Source organism: Enoplosus armatus, chromosome 16, assembly GCF_043641665.1.
Source record: "Enoplosus armatus isolate fEnoArm2 chromosome 16, fEnoArm2.hap1, whole genome shotgun sequence".
Lineage (NCBI taxonomy): Eukaryota > Metazoa > Chordata > Actinopteri > Centrarchiformes > Enoplosidae > Enoplosus > Enoplosus armatus.
Window position 1 is genome coordinate 2,454,273 of NC_092195.1, and position 19,762 is coordinate 2,474,034.

Below are 19,762 nucleotides of genomic sequence, written 5' to 3' on the forward strand. Positions count from 1 at the left end.
TGTTGTGGATATAACCTCTCACCTCGGATTTTACTATAGGTTTTTTTTTTTTGTGTGTGTGTGTTGATGATTGTACAGTTGGCATAATGGTGATTTTTATCAACACTTGTTCATTCGTTAGAAATCATGCAAATGTTGTATTTTCCTTCCTTTCTTTTTTTTTTTTTTATGTTGAAAAATCCAAAATGGCTGCTCACCCGATACACAAAAACGAGACGTTGCGACCCATTAGCCTTTCCCCCCCCCCCGCACCCGCTCGACTTTATTGGACCCGTTTGTGCAGTACGTCAGCTGTCATATCGTCAGTCATCCATCTGGCGAGCGTCTGAACTACTCAGTGCCTCGCCATCATACTGTGACCTGGCCGCTCGACACTCGCTCTAACACAACAACAGCTTGCGGCCCTTTCGTAAGCCGCGCGTCACAGTGTTAAGTCGTTACGCTGCGTTCCAGAGATGTCGGAAAAGTCTGAATTTCGCAAAACACAACAGCAGCTCAAGGCAGGACTCCGAGTAAGAACCCCCCCACCCCCCCCCCCGGGCAAGATTTTCTAACATTAACTGTCCTGAGACACCGTTCGTTGAATACACCGTTTACACTACACAGCAGTGCTGTTAAACATGTTTGCAATCCTCAAAATGCACATTTCAGTAATAATTGTGCCCAATACTTAACGTTTGAAATAAGTAGCTAGACACGGAATTTTGAAATTTGAAGGTACACTGACAATTGCTAATGTGCTGTGCTAACTACCTAGCAAACATTGCTAAATATCATGGACAACATTAGCTGTTTCACTGCGACAGCATATTAGGGCCACTGCAGGAGGGAAACAAAAACACATTTTATTCATAAAAAAAAAAAAAAAGTTTATATGACACCTTTTTTTTTGTTTTTTTACTGTTCTCCCATGTAGAGAACGTCGAACCAAACTCCATTCAAAAACCTGTTTATGTTTGCCAATCATAGAGATAGAGACTTTATCATCTTTAGCAAGTGGGTGTTGGCCATTTTTGTCTATACTATTTTCTGACATTTTCTAAAACACAACGATTTAATCCAGAGAATGATCAGCAGATGAATCCGTAATTCAAATAATTGACTTGCAAAGCGCGAAAGAAATAAAGAAATGCATTGCTTATAAGCCAGCACTCTGAACGGCAGAAATTCCTGTTCTGCAATGGCCCTAATACTGATACTAATACTAATACTAATACTCGTGGCTGCGTTTAAAAAAAACTAAAAAAACAAAAAAACGATCTTAGCAAAGACAATCACGCTTGTGTCCGTGTTTTTGCCTTCCTTTTTACAAACTTTGGACCGTGGAAACACGCCATGGTTGTAATTCTAACCCTAACCCGCTGTGGTGGTGTCAGACTTGACTGACGTCGAAGGGAACGCAGCCGTAGCGTCACAGTGAGCTTGTTCAGCATTGCCAGAGACTGGTCAGGACTAGACTAAAGCACATACTGACGCTGATGTCAGGAAAAGACAATCATGGAGTACCCGCGTTTTTTTTTTTTTTTTTTGTGTGTAACGATGCCACATGCTGTGCCAAAACCAAGGGAACGATGCCCTCCTCGTTGAATCCCCGCTGGGCTTTCACAGCGACACCAAGACCGGACTTGGTTATGCTAGTCAGTGCGTGCCGCTCTCACGGAGTCGCCCTTTGGACTCGCGCTTCAGTCCACGTTAGCAGCTTCCACAATACGACCGTTAACGACTTTCAAAGTGTTTCATCTCGGCCATGTTGCCTCACAGTAGCCTCGTAGTCCCACAGACAATGATTTCAACCATTTTGGGGTTTTTTTTTGTTTTGTTTTTGTTTGTTTTTTTACAATTCCCTGAAAAACGGGAGACTATGTTAAAACCGTGACGTCATGGTGCTATGGTGGGGTTGGGGAAAGCGGCTGATTGAACTGTATTGTTATTGACGTGCAGACATTATCTGTTTGTATAACAGCCCACCACCCTCTTAAGGTGGCATGCATATACACTAACACACAAACATGCACATATGCAGTACATACAGTATACCTGTACACATACTGTACACATGCACATATATGCATACGTGTGCATGTGCCTGGATAACATATGGGTCAGACCCCACCACTGTGACCGGCTGGTGGGATTTGGAGGCCAAGTGAACGTTGGCTGGCCCCGCCCCCCCCCCCCTCAAAAAAAGTAAACAGTATGATTCATCATCAGCAAGGTACACTGAGAAAGCTGGTGAGATTGTGAAAACGTAGCGCTCTTTTCCTTATTTTAGCCGGTATGTTTTTTTTTTTTGTTGTCGTTCTGAAAGCCTCGCTATGGTATTGTTGTTTGCAACGTGACAAACATTTGCTTTGTATATCTCGCTTTTTTCGAGCTTCACACTACTCCTCAAAGCAGCTTGTGTTTTTTTTTTTTTGTTGTTTTTTTTTTTTTTTTCTGTGAAGTGATGCCTTTTATCAAAGCAATAGACTTGCTGCAGTGTTTGAATGACCTGGACCTCACACACACACCTCGCAAACTGTACAGACTCAAAATAAATGCACAGACAATCAGAGGGAGAGAGGATGGATATGGTGGTGGGGTGGGGCGGGGCAGGGATTGGGGAGGGGGGGGGGGGGCTGGTGGGCGGGCACCCAGGCTCGGGCACCCAGGCTCGGGCGACCCGGTTGACACGCAGAGCCGGACCGTGCCGAGCCAGAGCCATTTGGAAAAGTAACATTGGCCACGTTTACATGCACCCTTGTTGTCCATAGTCCTGTCGAGGTCGTCGCCGCGTGTCAACGCCCTGTGACTGAGCCCGCCCGGTGCCGTCGGTGACCCAGTCAACAGGGTAGTCCTGGTGGAAGAAAGCCCGGCAAAGATCGAAACGATGTCCCGCTCGTTAGTGCCCCCTTTTTTGTTTCTGCCTGATCGATGAGTTGGCCTGAGAGAACGCGTGACAAGACGCACAAAAGCAGCAGCAAAAAAAAATGTGAAATGAATCCGGTCAGTTACGACAACCGGGGGGCCGGCTGCACAAACGCGCATACGTTCGACTGATCCACGGAGTTAGGCCGGTCTTAATTCTGACTCGCAGACTCGTCTGATGGCCATTTTCAACCAAATAATCCCAGGAACTGAACTCAGGAACTAAATGAGGACCTAAAAGTCCCTTTGGTGCGTTTGTGTTTCCGTTGCATCTGAAGAACTTGTGAAGATTAGACCAGCAAATTAGGCAAAAACCTCTCATTAGCTTGCTCTCTCTTACCTCTTTTTTAAAACTTTATAGACTTTTAGACTAGTCTCAGGAATTCGGCTGCATCACTTCGTTTAAACGTCAACAACATCGAAAGAAATTTCCATGCTAACCCCCCCCCCCCCCCCCCCCCAATATGCTAGAAATAACTGCTCTTATTTGGAGGCTCGTGTTTGACCAGTGAGTACTTTAACTCCACCCTGATAGCTGCTGGACCGTTAATACGTACTACCTCAGGCGCAGGGACTTTTTGGAGGGCGCAATCTATGGCCCAGGAACCAAAAACCGGACCCACGTTCCTTAGATCGAAATGCAAGTTTCGGAAAGTATTTCTGGGCCCCTGCACAGGGAAAGAAAGAAACATTTTGTCATTTCAAAGCTACATTCGTTGATTTGCTTTGCCACTAAGGACTGACGGATACGCAGCCTTGACGTTTTGCTATATAATGTTGCTACGGCTAAAGGGTTAGGGCTAAGCAGAAAGAGAGCATTAGCATTCCATTGGAGGGGTGTTTGCGCCCACCTGATGAATACAACTGCAACGTTCCACCAGTCCTCTATCTGCTAGATGTTCGTCTTTCTTCACCAGCTGGTTACCAACTTTGCCCGTTTGCCGCTGGGCGCTTGGCAGGTAGCGTACAGCGGGTTTGTTACAGCTTCGTGGCTGAAAAAAAAAACAGGGCAGATGAGAGTGGTGAGACACAACTATACAGTACATTACGAAAACAATGACTCCCAAAAGACAAAGATATTGACTAGTAGAGTCTTAAGCCTAAAGTTAGCCACCGTATATCCAGGCTATTTCAGAGAAATCAGGGGGTTTTTTTCTGGGAACAATCGCAGCGCTATCATTGTTGACCCCATTAACGTTATCCTATGTTTAGCCCCCAACCCACCATCGGGTATATTTAGCTTTCCTGCGCGCCTTCTTTTCTTTAGCTGTCCTTTAGCTCCTGCGAATCAAGATTTGTGGAATATTTGTATCCATTTACTTCAGCGGTGAGCCCCCCCCCCCCCCCCCCCCCCCCCACTTCCTGCTTGTGGCCAGTGAGTATAAAATTAAGACAGACGTCGATAAAAATGTTTAAAGGTCGTCAGATGGTTTCGCGAGAGTGAAGGACTTCGACGTCAGTCTAAAGTGCGACTTTTATTTCGATCTAAGTCGCATCCAAAGTCTACCTGTGCAGCCGGCCCCCGGGTTTCTCACCGTCAAAGTACGAACCTTCAAGGCCAGTGGTCTTTCAGGTGAGTCACAAGTCCCACTTTAAAATCCTTGACATGAGATGTTTGGGCATTGCATTCTAAACGTTTTCCAGGCCAGCGTAACTGGGAAGTTCTCGGCCGGGCTATTTATAGCAAAGTAAGCGAGCGACTAAAACGTTACTCCACCGTTCAACCCAAACGATTTACAGCAACCTCAAAGCTGCATTAATCAAGTTTAGTTGGCCGTTTGGTGGCAGAACTTCAGAACAAATCACGATCTCATTTGATAAAATTATGGCCTTTGATATTGAGTCGATGTGGCTAGCATGTTAGCGAGCCGTTGCCTATTGACACACCTGCAGACGTGGCGCTAGCATTCATTCGGAGTCGTTTCTGCTGACCTAATGAATGTAAGTCTAATATTTACTCCTTCAATCTCTGTTTTGGTTTTAAGCAGCTTCTGAGAAAAAAAAAATATCTCGCCGTTTAGCGCCGCCACTGTAAACGCTTCCTTGCGTTCACAAGCTAGCCGCTAACTTTTCCTGTCTGCCGTTTAGTGGAGGGGAGGTAGTGCACAGTTGATTACCAGAGCTTTTTGCTGAAGACAGCTGCCCGGTAAGGGGCGGCGGCGGCGGTGAGAACGTTGAGACAGAACCGAAACAGTTCAGGTGTGGGCCGTAAAAACCGAAACAATGAGCTGAAAGATGCTAAAATGCGCCGTGGAGCTGAAGATGATTGCGATGATTCTCCGTTGGCTGGAGGCGACCCCTTCACATTACAGCTAGTCATTTGACCCGTCGTTCATATAAAATTAATAAATAGCGCAGCTTTAACCCCAAAAAAAAGAACTAAAGTTTTGACCAAATTACATCAAAATACAGATTTGTGTAAGCATTACGAACCTTACGTTTTTGGAGTCTATGATATGAATGTTTCTCTCTTTTTTTTTTTTTTTGTCGGGTATGTACAAAGTGGAGTTAACGGCCGTAAGAATATGTCGGATTTTTACACGTCACCCACTTCACCATAATTACTTGAATTGCCATATGCACAGAGCTGTTGGTGCATGTAAACATGGTCAATGCTGACTGCTGGTTCAGATGTTTACTGTTCCTGAAGAGGTGCCAGTATGCTGTTATCTCTCCCATGAGTTGTTACTCTTTAAGGTTACTCAGTTACAAACCAATAACAAGAGTTGCACCATAGAAAAGCTATTTTACAGTACAAAGGAAAAAGGATGTATATTTTCAGACTGCAGATTTTTTTTACGGATGTTAGCATAATATGAACATGATATTGTTTTGCATAGCGTTAAAAAAAAACAAAAAACACGTAAGTATCTTGATCTCAAATCCATTTCCACATCTCTGTAAAAGAACTACGAGCAAGACGTTATGAATCATAAAAAATAAAAACACTTAAATTAGTGCATTAGTTCTACGGTTTCAACAAAAAAAACAAAAAAAAAAAATCAATTATTACTGTCGCTGGACTTCACTGTCAGCACAAAGCAGCACAGGGACACACGAACACATTTAAGGACAACTTCTTGGTCAAAGTGTAACCAGCATCGGAGAAGAAAAAAAAAAAAAAAAAAAAAGTCGTCCACCGTCAAACACAGATTTCTCTCCTTGTGTGTTTTTTGAGTGTCTTCTCGTTCAACTCATCTGTTCAACACGTACTGGAAAAACCGTCACGGAGGGAAGAGGAAGGGAGTTCAAGCGTGTGCAGGTGCAGGAGTGAACCTGTGGCAGCAAAACGGAGGAGGAGAACACTTTGTTCCGCGCTTGCCGCCTTGCACTCTTGCGTTCTACCTGGAAACGTTGAGTCCCCGGTAGTCCGTTGTCCGGCCCTGGACAGTGCTTTGACATGAGCGCGGAGGGCCTCAAGAGGCAACGATTCGGATGCTCATGATTGACGATGATCACGGCTAATGTGAACTGGCTCTTGAGAATAAAGGTGGTTTTGAGAGAATCTGGTTTCGGCGCCTTGTTTCTTTCGTTGCAATTCAACATTCGGTGACTGTTCTGACCCTTGTCTTTTAATTGCTTGTGATTGACATCCATTTGAAATTGTTTCGTTTTGGGGTTGTTTTTTGTTTTTTTTCATTTCGTGGCTTTTAATCCCAGCACGGTAAAAAACAATTCTAAATGGGAATCTATACAATTACAAGGATTGTAGTGCATGATATCTCCAGATCTAAGCCTGCACAATCTTCTCACTGTGTGGCGCCACCACCGTGAGTAATGCTCATTTTAGTGTATGATTGTTTGTGTCCAATGTGCCATGCATACTAGTATGTAGTTTGTACTGTTAATATGTTCTAATCTGTGCGTGGTGAGAACATTTGGTTATAGTTTATGGAGGTAGTAGTCCATTCTGATATATGACAGAATGCACTAACACGTTTATAGTCCATACTGATGCATGTTTCCTATATTTCACTTAGTCTCTCGCTCTTACACTCTTACTGGTCAGGCACCATCATATCTTAAAGAGCTCATAGTACCGTATTACCCCACTAGAGCACTGCGCTCCCAGAATGCAGGGTTGCTTGTGGTTCCTAGAGTCTCCAAAACCACAGCAGGAGCTATCGAGCTCCTCTCCTGTGGAATCGGCTCCCAGTTTGGGTCTGGGAGGCAGACACACTCTCTACTTTTAAGAGTAGGCTTAAAATGTTGCTTTTTGATAATATTTATCATTAGGGCTAACTCCGGCCTGCCTTGGACCAGCCCCCTAGTTATACTGCTACAGGCCTAGACTGCTGGGAGACTTCCCATGATGCACTGAGTTTTCCTCCTCCCCCTCTCCATCTTCACACATTCATCTCCCTCCAATGCATGTTACTAACTTTATATCTTCCCCCGGAGTTTCTTTGTGCTTTGTCGTCTCGCAGGTTCCTGTGGATCGTGGTCCTGGTACGCCTGGGTGCTGCTGCCGCCATGGGCCTGCCTGACTCTCATCACTACAGTTATTATTTTTGGTTATGGTTCTATTACTATTAAAGCTGTTATTGCTATTATAAATCATATTTGAGTTATTATTACAGCTGTAACTACTATTATCAGTCATATTTCCATTATTATTATACTTGCTCTGTCTACTGCTGGTGCTGCCATACATCTCTGCCTGCCTGCCAAAGCAGATGACCGCCCACAGAGAGTCTGTCTGCCTCTTGAGAAGTTAGTTTTTCCTCGCCACTGTCGCCATAGTGCTTTACTCATGGTGGGAACTGTTGGCTCTTTCTGATAATATTATAAAGAGTATGGTCTAGAACTGTTCTATTTGTAAAGTGTCATGAAATGAGTTTTGTTGTGATTTGGCGCTGTATAAATAAGATTAAATTGAATTTATGGAGATAGTAGCGCACACAAATAAATATTTCCTCCCTAACATAATGTGTTAAACTGTGTTTAAACACATTTATAGTATATACCGATATATATTTCCTACCTAATATAATGTGTTAACCTATGTTTAAACACTTTTTTAGCCCATAATGACATACACTCACCACCCCGTTTATTAGGTACACCTTGCTAGTACCCAGTTGGACCCCCTTTTGCCTTTAGAACTGCCTTAATTCTTCGTGGCATAGACTTACCCAGATGCTGGAATCATTCCTCTGAGATTTTGGTCCATATTGACATGATAGCATCACGCAGTTGCTGCAGATTTGTCGGCTGCACGTCCATAATGTGAATCTGCCGTTCCACTACATCTCACAGGTGTTCTACTGGACTGAGATCTGGTGACTGTGGAGGCCGTTGGGAGTACAGCGAACTCATTGTCATGTACAAGAAAGCAGTTTGAGATGATTTGAGTTTTGTGACATGGCGCATTATCCTGCTGGAAGTAGCCATCAGAAGATGGGTACGCCGTGGTCGTAAAGGGATGGACATGGTCAGCAACAATACTCAGGTAGGCTGTGGCGTTTAAACGATGCTCAATTGGTACTATGGGACCCAAAGTGTGCCAAGAAAATATCCCCCACACCATTACACCACCACCACCAGCCTGAACGGTTGATACAAGGCAGGATGGATCCATGCTTTCATGTTGTTTAAGCCGAATTCGGACCCATCAGAAATCGAGGCTCATCAGGCAACGCTTTTCCAATCTTCTATTGTCCAATTTTGGTGAGCCCGTGCGAATTGTAGCCTCAAGTTTCCTGTTCTTAGCTGACAGGAGTGGCACCCGGTGTGGATTCCTGCTGCTGTAGCCCATCTGCTTCAACTTTTGACGTGTTGTGCGTTCAGACATGGTCTCCTGCGTACCTTGGTTGTAACGAGTGGTTATTTGAGTTACTGTTGGACCAGTCTGGCCGTTCTCCTCTGACCTCTGGCATCAACAAGGCATTTTCGCCCAGAGAACTGCCGCTCGCTGGATATTTTCTGTCTTTTTCGGACCATTCTCTGTAAACCCTAGAGACGGCTGCGCGTGAAAATCCCAGTAGATCAGCAGTTCCTGAAACACTCAGACCAGCCGGACTGGCAGCAACAACCGTGCCAAGTTCAAAGTCACTTAAATCACCTTTAATCCCCATTCTGATGCTCGGTTTGAACTTCAGCAGGTCGTCTTGTCCGTGTCTACATGCGTAAATGCATTCAGTTGCTGCCATGTGATTGGCTGATTAGATACTTGCGTTAACAAGCAGGCGTACCTAATAAAGTGGCCGGTGAGTGTATATCTCCTACCTGACATAATGCGCGAACGTATGTTGAAACACATCTACAGAGGTAATAGTGCATTCTGACAGATATTTCCTTAATTTTTAAATGCGATACTAAAGGGTCTGAATACTTAAGTAAAGTGAGATTTCATTTCTTCCTTTTTAATAAAAACCTGTTTTCGCTTTGTCATCATGGGGTATGGAGTGTTGATGAGCCACAAAATGAATGAAACGATTTCAGCATAAGGCTGCAACATAAGAAAATGTGAAAAAAAAGTGAAGGGGACTGAGTACTTTCTGAATGCAATGATTTGTGAACTACTTTTTGTTATTATTAAAAGTGTGAATAAAGTCATTGTGGAAAGAAATATTAAAGTAAAGACATTAGTAAATGGAATAACACACAGTATAATTCAGAGGCTTCGTAACGCAGCGGAAGCTCTTCTGCACAACGACGGGTTCATTCAATTTCTTGGTGACCAACATTTCCTCCCAGCAGTCAACGTCCAACTTCCCCTTGACCTGTGTCAGAGCTCGTTAGCACCAAGGGTGTACGTTTGGTGTGGAAAGTGGCGGTGGGGACATGAATTTGGAAAAAACACAAGTGGGGTTTTCCATTGCATTTCCTGGAATTCTAAACAATATATATTGTGGCTATATTTGCTTTGGTCTTTCACATGGAATCAATTGTTTGTTTGTTTTTAACAATAATGAATTAAACATTCATATCAAATTAGTGGTGGGGTCAATATTAGGTAGTAAGAAAAGTGGTAGGGACATGTCCCCACCACAGACTTTCCTTCTTTACTTTATTTATCGTTATTTTCTACTTAGCCTGCCGTATTTGGCATTTAGACCAATATCAAAAGTTAATTCAATTTAAATGTGACAAATGAAACAACCACTTCCTCAACATGAACTGCATTTAGAAAATTTATTTATATAGATAAATTCATCTATACAGTTATGGATGTATGATAGTATGTATATATTTATATAGAAATCTATGCATACTGCAATCCTTTCACAGAGGAGAACAGAACCACATGTCAGCAATGTGAACACAATGACAGAAGCTCTGGATATCTGGATATCTGGACATTCTGAATTCACCCACAGGAAACGAAAAGTATATATATATATATATCTGAAGCACCAGCAACTCGGCTGTCACCCATGACACGGTGCAATCGCTTCAGTGGTATTACAATCGTATTTTATGTGGAATAGTCCTACCTATTCAGCTCGACTACGCCTCAGCTAAAAGTCTGTACAGTTTGTCTATTCAAGCATTGTGGGAGTTGCTGGTGACCGCGAGCTTTCTCCGCCGTCCGACGGCAACATCGAGGGTCGGAAGCTTTCCCGACACGACAGCAGCGGGATCTCAGAAATCTGTTTTTTTCTTCTTCTTCTTCCTTCTTTAAAAATAAACATAAAAACCATAAGAGAAGAGGAAAAATGCATCTCCGAGACGTCCAAACAAGTCGATTTTGAATTTTTCGATTTTCAAATGATCCATTTGTGGAGTCGCACAGATACATCTGATTTATCACAATGCCCGAATAATTTAGGAAAAAAAAAAAGACTGACAGAAAACACAGCATAGCACGTAAACAACTGCGTGAAAAGCCTAAAATAAGACATCGCCTTCTTTTGCTTCCCCAGTTCATTCAAATGAAAACAACATTCTGACTTCTCTGGACTCTGAGCAGCTTCTGTGTCCGCAGTCCTCTCATTGTCGCCTGCTTTGTTTTCATTCTTTTTTTTTTTTTAAAGAGAATTTGATCTCGTAAGTCATTCAGTGTCCAGGGTTTTTTTTTTTTTTAGGTTCACAACCTCCCCCTTATCACATGAGCACAGCACCTATATAATCAAATTACCGTGTGCCATCGAAAGGTATACACAAGTTTCAGGACTCCTCACTATACAGCTCAAATCAGTCACATATTGCACTATGAATGCAAAAATACCAGTCTACACTATACAGGAAAGTGCTTCTAACGTTTGAACAGTTTGCAAACATACAGTATGCTGCACACAAACACAAGAAACATATACACCGATCAGTGTGTCTGTATGTATGCATTACCATCACACAGGCAGTTACGCCCTACAGTACAGTACAAGAACATTTTATGGTCTTCTTCCCCCTTTAAATGTCATTTTCAGCTTTAGTTCAATTTATAGACTGAAGGAAGCGGGTGTGGTTGGGGTGGAGGCCTGTGTGGTCTCCAGGTCAAGTCACAGGCTGTTATATAGTTTGTGCCGGGAGGGGGTGGGGGGTGGGGGTCAAGTACTAGAGGAAAGCTTCAGGAATGGACCTTGAAGGCCAGCAGCTCCTCGGAGTGCATGTTGTTGAGCGAGCGCAGGTCGGGCAGCTTGAGCAGCAGCTTGGTGAAGATGGCCGACTCGTTGGGGTGGTTCTTGGTGATGAGGCTCCGCAGGGCACGGATCAGGGTCTCCTGCAGGGCCTCCACCGAGTTCACGTTCTCGATACCCGAGCGGTCTGGAAGAATGGGGGGGGGGAGTGGCGCCGTTAGGTCACGCACATTGTTGTATTCACGTATGAAAAACAAGGTCAAGTTTGACATTTTGGGGAAACATGCTTATTCAGAGTAAGATGGAAAAAAAAAAGATGGCTGTCACTCCATCTCTTATGTCTGTCCATTAAATGTGAATCTCTCCTGGCTCGGCCAAAAAAACCTGTGTTCATTTGAGAGCTTTGGGGGTGCTCGTGGGGTGGATTTTGTGATCTTGGGGCCGAGCCAGGCTAGCCGTTTCCAGTCTTTATGCTAAGCTACGCTAGCAGGCCGCTGGCTCTGGCTTCCTATTCAACAAGCATGATGAGAGTGGTGCTGTTAGAAACTATTTACTAGAGTTTACCTTTCACAGCTGTGTTTGGTTATACTGATACATACCATACTGGTCTGTGGTGTGTACATTACTGACATTGGTGGAGTGCTGAGCATGATAGACTAGAAACTAAAGACAAACCCACCTGCAGAGACCAGAACCACAGCCGTGAAGAGGCTCATCTCCTCCTCACTGAGGCCCAGGTTGATGAGCTTCTCGCTGAAGTCAAACATGGAGTTGAGGAGGTCCCCGGCACCCATGGCCCTCAGCGTGTCCACGCTGTACTTCTTCCCACCCAGGAAGGTGACGGTGCGGTCCGTCACGTCGAAGAGGGAAGCAAAGCGAACCACCAGCACCTGCAGAACACAAACAGCGCTCCGTCAGTCCGTTTTTTCCGGTGCCTGCCGTCAATGACAAAGTGCGCGGTTCAGGAACGCGTGGGGTACCTCAAAGGTGCCGGCCTTCAGCAGGCTGACCTGGTCGGGCTGGGACAGGTCTCTGAATCCCGGGATCTTCTTAGCGAACTCCACCACCTCCCTGACGGCGGGGGTGAAGCTGTGGGAAAACTCCTCCCACACCTCGTGGCCAGACTTCTGAGGGTCCACATGGGGGGACGTGTTCATGGGACAAACCTGAGGGCAGGACAGAGGACAGTGAATGAGGGTGCGGCTGATACAGTATGCCTAGCTTTTACTTAGAATCCTGACTTGGACCGTGTCCCTGGTGGTCTAAGTTTGTAAAACTAGTCTGTCCCAATAGAAATGACATTTTCTTTCATTCAACATGTTTTTATATTAACTATAGATTTAATGAATATGTGGAATGTGAAAGGGGTCGCTCGCAGTGATGAACCCACAGACACCTGTGGACTTTATTCTAATTCAAATCATTGTTTTGGTTTGTGCTGTTTTCAGCCACAGCCGGCAGCATCTACTTGATGTGTAAACAGGCAACTGTTACACTTACACAATTCGACCACATCAACTGTATGAGGTGATTGTGTTTTGTTTTGCTGCCCCCAAGTGGCCAAAACAGTTAAATGAATGCTGGTTTCGGTTTGTGCTCCAAGACCAAGACAGATGTATGTCGTCGTTTTTTTTTTTTTTTAAAACAGACCTCCGCACTGCTTCAGTGGTGGGAACTCATCGGACCTCTCAATGGGAAGGTTTCTATGCTGTTTTCGTGTTTTTCATTCTGCCCTGTACTTGTACTACACCTTCCTTATCTATCATTCTATTCTGACTTCATTTTCAATTCTCTTTGGCTTCTAAATAGTGGTTGAAAGTGCTTTAAAGCCTTAGTTAAAGCTTTGTGTCTTTGAATCTCACCAGATGCATTCTGTTGCCTCCTCTCCACAGGGGCCCACTGTGGGCTCCATTGGCGGAGCTCTCTGTGGACGGAGCCCTGAAGGCTCCGTGTGTGTAGGCGGGGCAGTGGCTGGGGGGGGCCCTCCTGGACAGTCTGAAGGGGCAGTGGTTGGTGGCGTTGTCCTCCTGACCCTGGGGGCCCAGGCCAGAGGGGGGGTCCTGCGCCGCCATGGTGACCAGGTTGTTGTGGCGGTTCCAGACATCCTGCTGCTCCTCTGTCCGGCGGCCTGTGTTTTTTTTGGTGAGGCCGCCGTTTGGGGAGCCCGTGGAGGGCGGGGCCTCTGCTGTCAGGCTGCTCTGCTCCTGGTTGTACATGAAGGTCTCCTGGTGGGCCCTGGTCACCGAGCCAATCACCTCCTCCTCCCCGCTGTCTGAAGTGCTGGGCGAGGCCGAGCTGGGGCTGGTGTCCATGGCCACGGCGGGTTCGGGGTCAGAGCTGGAGTCCGATTGGCTGGACGGAGAGCAGGAGGAGACGGGGCCGACATCGTCAGAGGTAGGTTCGGTGGCGCTGGCCGGCAGCGGCGTGCCAACAGGCAGCGTCTGGCTGTTGTTCATCATGTTGTTCATGGCACTCTGCATCTCCAGCAGCATGCGCTGCTTCTCCCTCTTGGGGATTCGGCCAAAGCGCACAGCTGAGCAGTGAGGGGAGAAGGATTCACCTTTATTTTTGACAGTGTTGAGTTTTAAAAGAGACATTTCTATTCTTCAGTAAAGCAGATAGAAGTACACCCTTTCACACTGAGCTGGTTAGTTTTACCACTGCAAGCATCATGTGTCGAGTTGAATCATGGGAATTGTAGGATATAACTGAACGCATCTAAACTTTTTTTATTCCAATGAATAAATACAGACAAAATCTAGGACATGACATAAAATTGTGAAATAATCCAATTCAGTATTTTTCATCTTCATCATAGTTCAAATATATTTAATAATATTGAGCCAGGTTTTAAAAAGTATTGGACTGTTTCCCATGCTTTCTCGTGCTAATATAATGCATTTGGCGTGTATTTATTAATATAAATAAAAACTATTGCCTCATTTATTGATTTAGTCTTGAATGCACCTTATGACAGTAGCTAGCACAGAATACTCACAGTCTCTGGACATCCCCACCATCAGGCATTTCTTGAAGCGGCACTGCTGGCAGCGGTTCCTGTTGATCCTCATGATGGGGCAGCTCTCGTTCTTAAGGCACTTCTTGTACTGGATGTTCTGCTGGATGCTCCTCCTGAAGAAGCCCTGTGCGTTCACAAAACATAAAAACAAGCACGCTGTGATGACGGAGGCCAGAGAGAGGGGGGGTGAGAGGGGGTTAGCTGAATGTGTGGACGTTAATAAGACTGACACAGGATTTATTTCGACTTTGAATTTCTGCATCTTCATGTCCAACAACACACAAATTGTTTGCGTTTCTTGCAGTCTTGAGTTTCAATGAGACTGTATAATATTGGCAAACCAGCGCATCAGTCTGAAACGTGTGTGCGTGCGTGTGTGTGTGTGTGTATGTATGTGCTCCCCACAGTTAACTAGGCCACACAGCAATGTGAAGTATGGAGGGGCAGCTGACATAAATATGGGGAGAGTGAACTAGTTTCATTGAGACTCTGCTCGTAGCTGTACAGGTGGCTACGCAGGCGGTGACCCACTTCACTTTGGGAGAGAGGGAGGGAGGGAGGGGCGGGGTTGTTTCAGAAAGCCACCCTCACCTTACAGCCCTCGCAGGCATGGACACCGTAGTGGAAACCAGAGGCCACGTCACCGCACACCTTGCACAGCAGCACCAGGCCGTTGATTTCTGATTGATACAAAAGCAGAGTTGGTCTGAGAAGGGGGAAAACACCTGTGATTTTGGCATGTTAGCGCCTTCACTGAAGACTGGTTATGTTCTGCATTACTACCAAACGTTTTCCACGGTACAATGTGAGTAAGTGATTTCCTCCATTCCAGCCAAGGGCGTGGCAAATCATAGCAATGAACGATTCCTTTTTACCACCACTGAACAGTCATCGTGGGTTAAGGCTGTTCTGAGAACTCAGTACACTATGATTATAAAAACACATCTTGAAGGTAAGAAATCAATAGAATCTTGGTTTGCTAATGCCACTGGTGTTACAATACAGTTACAATCAAATTTTCTTCTCTGTTATAACGTTTTTCAGCTTCTGATTCTTTGTGACCGGTTGCCCCAAAAGTTAAAGACCACTGGTGAGATTATGACTACTCTCTTTTCAAAACACGTACACACAAAAAAAAAAAAGAGTGTCCATCTTACTTGTGATGTTGCACTTTGCGGTGGAGGAGGAGCGTCCGCTTTTCTGCGTTCCCGTAAGGCTCTGGCCGGCTGCGGGTGGCGCGCGGACGGCCGGCTGACCCAGCTGGTGGCGGCTGGGCGAGGAGCCACGGAGCGGGGAGGACGACGACTGGTAGCTGCCGTTGGAGGAGTCACTGTGGCACGACTCCGGGCTGGAGCCTGAGCTGGACGAGCTGATGTAGGCTATTACGCCTCCTGGTGGACAGCGACAGATTTCTTACGTTAAAAGGTATGCCTGGTAATACTATATTTTACTTATTGTCAAAAGACCCAAACAAATAATGAAGGGATCCTAGCAACAAGTTCTGTGTGTATCCAAATATATAAAATGTCCAAAGATATATCTTATTCCTGTGAGTCATACAGCTCCATTGTTGTTCAAAAACGAACACTGTTGCACTGTGTGAACCCATGAACACACACACACACACACACTGTAGTTTCTATAGGTGGCGCTTTTTCCTTCGTCTGCACAGCCATGGTGGATATCACTTGCTCATTCTTACTCCCTCAAATGAAATGTAACCACCCCCCCCCCCCCTTCACAGCTTCACATAAAGAGGGCAGATCATAATACGACATTGGCATCCTCAGCCAGTAGGAGGCGAGCAGACAGGCTGCTGCTGCTGTGCCGCCCGCCCCCCAACATAGGCTGACCTGATTTCTTCCCCTGCCGTTCTCAATGATTAGGTAACAGCCATTACATAATGTCAGCTTCACATGGGTGTGTGTAGTAGGTAGTTTGGCCCGTCCCTGCTGCAGCCATTCACATATACAGGCTCCTTAACCAATGGATCTAGTGCCAAATCACATTCTAAATGGGTCGACTATCGGCAGCACATGGACTGACATGACTGAAGCATTCAATCTCAAGGAAGCACACACTGCATTCCTTCCATTTAAATGTTATGATTATCTGACAAATATTGACCATTAATAGATAGCAGCGCTAGCATAAAAGTGGACTGGGGAAATTAGTTGTAGGGACTGTACCACATTTTATTTTCTGCAGAAAATGGGACAGATGCCATAAAAAAAACACATCCTCAGTCATCAGTTCTGACCCAATTAAAAGACCCACTTCAACCAATTCAATGTCACACAACATCTCAGGAATAAAAGTCTCTTTGAAATTACCCATTATTATAATACTCATTATCTGTGGATAACAGACAAAACAGGAAAGCACAAACTTCCAAAGATATTTTGTCAGAATAAAACCTTTGTCAAAATGCCATGAATTCATGTCATTCATCAAGTTTAATGATGTGATGAAGTGCAGTGATATGAAAAAAGGCCGTCTCTGCCAAATGTGACATTTATTAACCCTGCTTAGTATACGATTAAAATTGTGCCATATTACAAAGTTAAAAGAGAGAAATTATACGATTCCATGTTGAGGATCAAGTCGCCAAACCTGTTGTCTTGGTTAGATTTATTCTATCCAACTTGACAAAGCTGGAAAACTGAATACAGAAAGAAAAAATGCTGCATTCAAGTCCCAGGGGAAATGTCACCCTTTCAACTAGTCAAACACATTGGAGAAGTGGAGCCACAATTTGATTTTGCAAGCAGTGGTCAGAAAGATGTAATGAAAAACATTCATTTTAGTTTTTCAAAAGGGAATGTAATACACACAACGTGCATAACATACGAAGACATTTACGTATCCCATGGGCCTGAATGCACCATAACTTGATACTGTTTTTTTTTTCTTTTTCTTTTAAAACGCCCCCACGTGGAGCAAGCATGTTTTTTTTTTTTTGTCCCCGGGAAAACTGGGTCACCTCGAGCCGCTGTGAGATGCCTCACGTGTATCTTGATGGGAGGAATTACGCAATGACCACGTCCCGGAGCCGCTCGGCCAATGACAGGCGACGCACGGGGAGCGTAAACACAGGTGCACATGGCTAGGCTGACGGGTCCATGTGAGAGGTGGACGACCGCAGCGTTGCGGGCGCTATCTGCTTGGGTAATAACAACAGCCCACTGGCACTGCTAACCCAGTTAAATGTTGACACACCGGCGCACGCTGCGCCCTTTTAAAACACGTTAAAAAAAAGTGCTTCGCCAGGACGTAAAAGACTGCTCGAATATACGAGACGAGAACGTGCCCCCGTTCCGCTAGCTACTTTCACGAAACGTACCTTCACCGAAGCTAATGGCAGGATGTGGCCATGATATTAAGCCCATTTGCAACAAGCTGCAGCCATTGTCATTTAAGTGAGGGTTAAAGCACACTTACCAGCTTTGGTCGACTCCATATCCTTCTGAGTTTTGTTGGGGGGGGGGGGTCCTCCTCCTCTGCTACCTCAGTGCCGAAGCCGTTTTTCTGTTTTTAGTGTTCAGCAACTGTGAAGTCGCTGAATGCTCCCGGTTGGGAAACTGGCCGTTCAACACCTACAACATTTAACATCAACATTAAGACACCGGAAACTCGGTAAAGACCGTTTCAAAACGACGGTCGGCTGTCGGCGAATGTAATTACACGGGAAGGAAACAAAAAAACAAATCTCACATTAAACCGAAGCAGCAAGTTTTCAGAGGCCGGTTTCAACGACGCCGAACGGACGGTTAAAATCGGTCCTCGAAGATGGTGGTCCGTTTCACACACGGCGGCTCGTCTGTTTGCAGTGTAACTGAGCTACGTGTAGAAATGTAGAAACGCTCGGAGACGGTAACGAGGAGGACTGGGTTTTTTTTTCCGCAGCGACTGTTTCGAGTGAGCGAGCGAGCGAGCGAGCGGCGTGAGACCATGTGACCCAGTACACCGGCTCCTCCCCCCCTCCCCCCCTGCGCTGGTGTCAATGTAACCCACTGACATACTTTCACCAATCAAAGTGAACAATGGCGGCTGGCAAGTACGTCCCGCGTCCAAACACGACAAGTACGTGGCAACATACTATTACAGCACAATTACAGGACTTGTCTGAATCCACGTTTGTTCTTGTACTATTTTTTTTTCTTCTTCTTTTATGAAAGGAAAGCTAAACTCAAGAATAACAAAAGACATAAAAGTCGAGTGTGAAGTTGCGCTGGGAGAGAACGTGAGGCGGTTGTTAGAGGTGCCACGACTGCAACAACAAAAAAAAGAAAAAGGTAGCGCTGAAGCGATTAGTCGATTAATGAATTAGTTGATCGCTATAATATATATAGGCCGTTCCTCAGTGTTTTTTTGTTTTGTTGCTATTATCTTTCTTTAAATGCTTTTGGTCAGACATTTACATTGAAATAACAGCTACGTTATTACAATCACACGAATGACATGTAATATCAGAATCAGAATCAGAAACTGTTTATTGCCAAGTAACATACATTACAAGGAATTTGCTGTGGTCTGAAGGTGCTATTGTTTTGATAACAAATAAGTAGAATATAAAAGCTAAAATAACAATAAGAATAAAAATAAAAATAAGATAAGATAAATAACAACAGTGCAGTGACCAGAATAAAGTAAAGTGTCCAGATAAAGTGTCCAGTAGGGGGTGGGTGCGTTAATGTAACGCAGTGGGGACAGGGGTGATGTACGTTAATATAACGTATAGCTTGTGGTTGTGTTCAGGGTCTTCTTTCAGGGTCTGTCCAGTCTTTTTTTCTTGTTTTTGTTTTTTTAATTATACTTCAGACATTTACCAACAACTATTGATTATTTTTCTAGCAAGCTTATGCTCAACATCTGACGTGAAGCCATCTTGATTTTAAGGGTGTAAGAATTTTACACACACACACACACACACACATATATATGTAAACTATAATATATATGCATTTAATTAATTTCTGTGAAGAAGGTGACTACATTTATTTATCATAAAGCCTGCTTGGACCAATTAAAAGAAAATCATAATACAGATGTAGAATTGTGTCCCTAAACATGTAAGGAAACATGGTCTGATACATTGTAATATCCACAGGAAATAGTCTGTTCACAATTTTATACAATTTGCTAGTTTTACACAAACTTCCTGCAGGTATTAAGTTCACTATTTAGGTTAACTGTACGGTTAATTGTTATCTGTGCTGTTATTGTTTTTTTGTGCAATGAATATAATGAAATGTACATAAAGATATTTCAAAAGAAGTGGGACACTTTTTCCCCCTTTTTTGGTAATTGAATG

At 44.5% G+C, this 19,762-nt stretch overlaps 1 protein-coding gene across 1 annotated transcript; it reads right to left on the reverse strand.

The window, feature by feature from the left end:
- Nucleotides 1-10,866: 10,866 nt before the first annotated feature.
- nr1d2b (nuclear receptor subfamily 1, group D, member 2b) lies at nucleotides 10,867-18,303 on the reverse strand. The gene is made up of 9 exons (XM_070921496.1): nucleotides 18,163-18,303; nucleotides 17,890-18,044; nucleotides 15,606-15,839; nucleotides 15,040-15,128; nucleotides 14,428-14,572; nucleotides 13,292-13,962; nucleotides 12,410-12,595; nucleotides 12,109-12,319; nucleotides 10,867-11,616 (listed from the first exon to the last, which is right to left on the reverse strand). Exons 2-9 carry the CDS (start codon nucleotides 17,906-17,908, stop codon nucleotides 11,420-11,422), a joined length of 1,752 nt encoding a protein of 583 aa, XP_070777597.1. The 5' UTR covers nucleotides 17,909-18,044; nucleotides 18,163-18,303; the 3' UTR covers nucleotides 10,867-11,419.
- Nucleotides 18,304-19,762: the final 1,459 nt, after the last annotated feature.

Bases quoted from the DNA above. Each gene is read 5' to 3' on its own strand.
- nr1d2b (XM_070921496.1), bottom strand. The intron at 13,963-14,427 runs GTGAGTATTCTG...CTCACTGCTCAG, and splicing joins GGTGGGGATGTCCAGAGACT to CTGTGCGCTTTGGCCGAATC. The intron at 12,596-13,291 runs GTGAGATTCAAA...TCCTGCCCTCAG, and splicing joins GAGGCAACAGAATGCATCTG to GTTTGTCCCATGAACACGTC.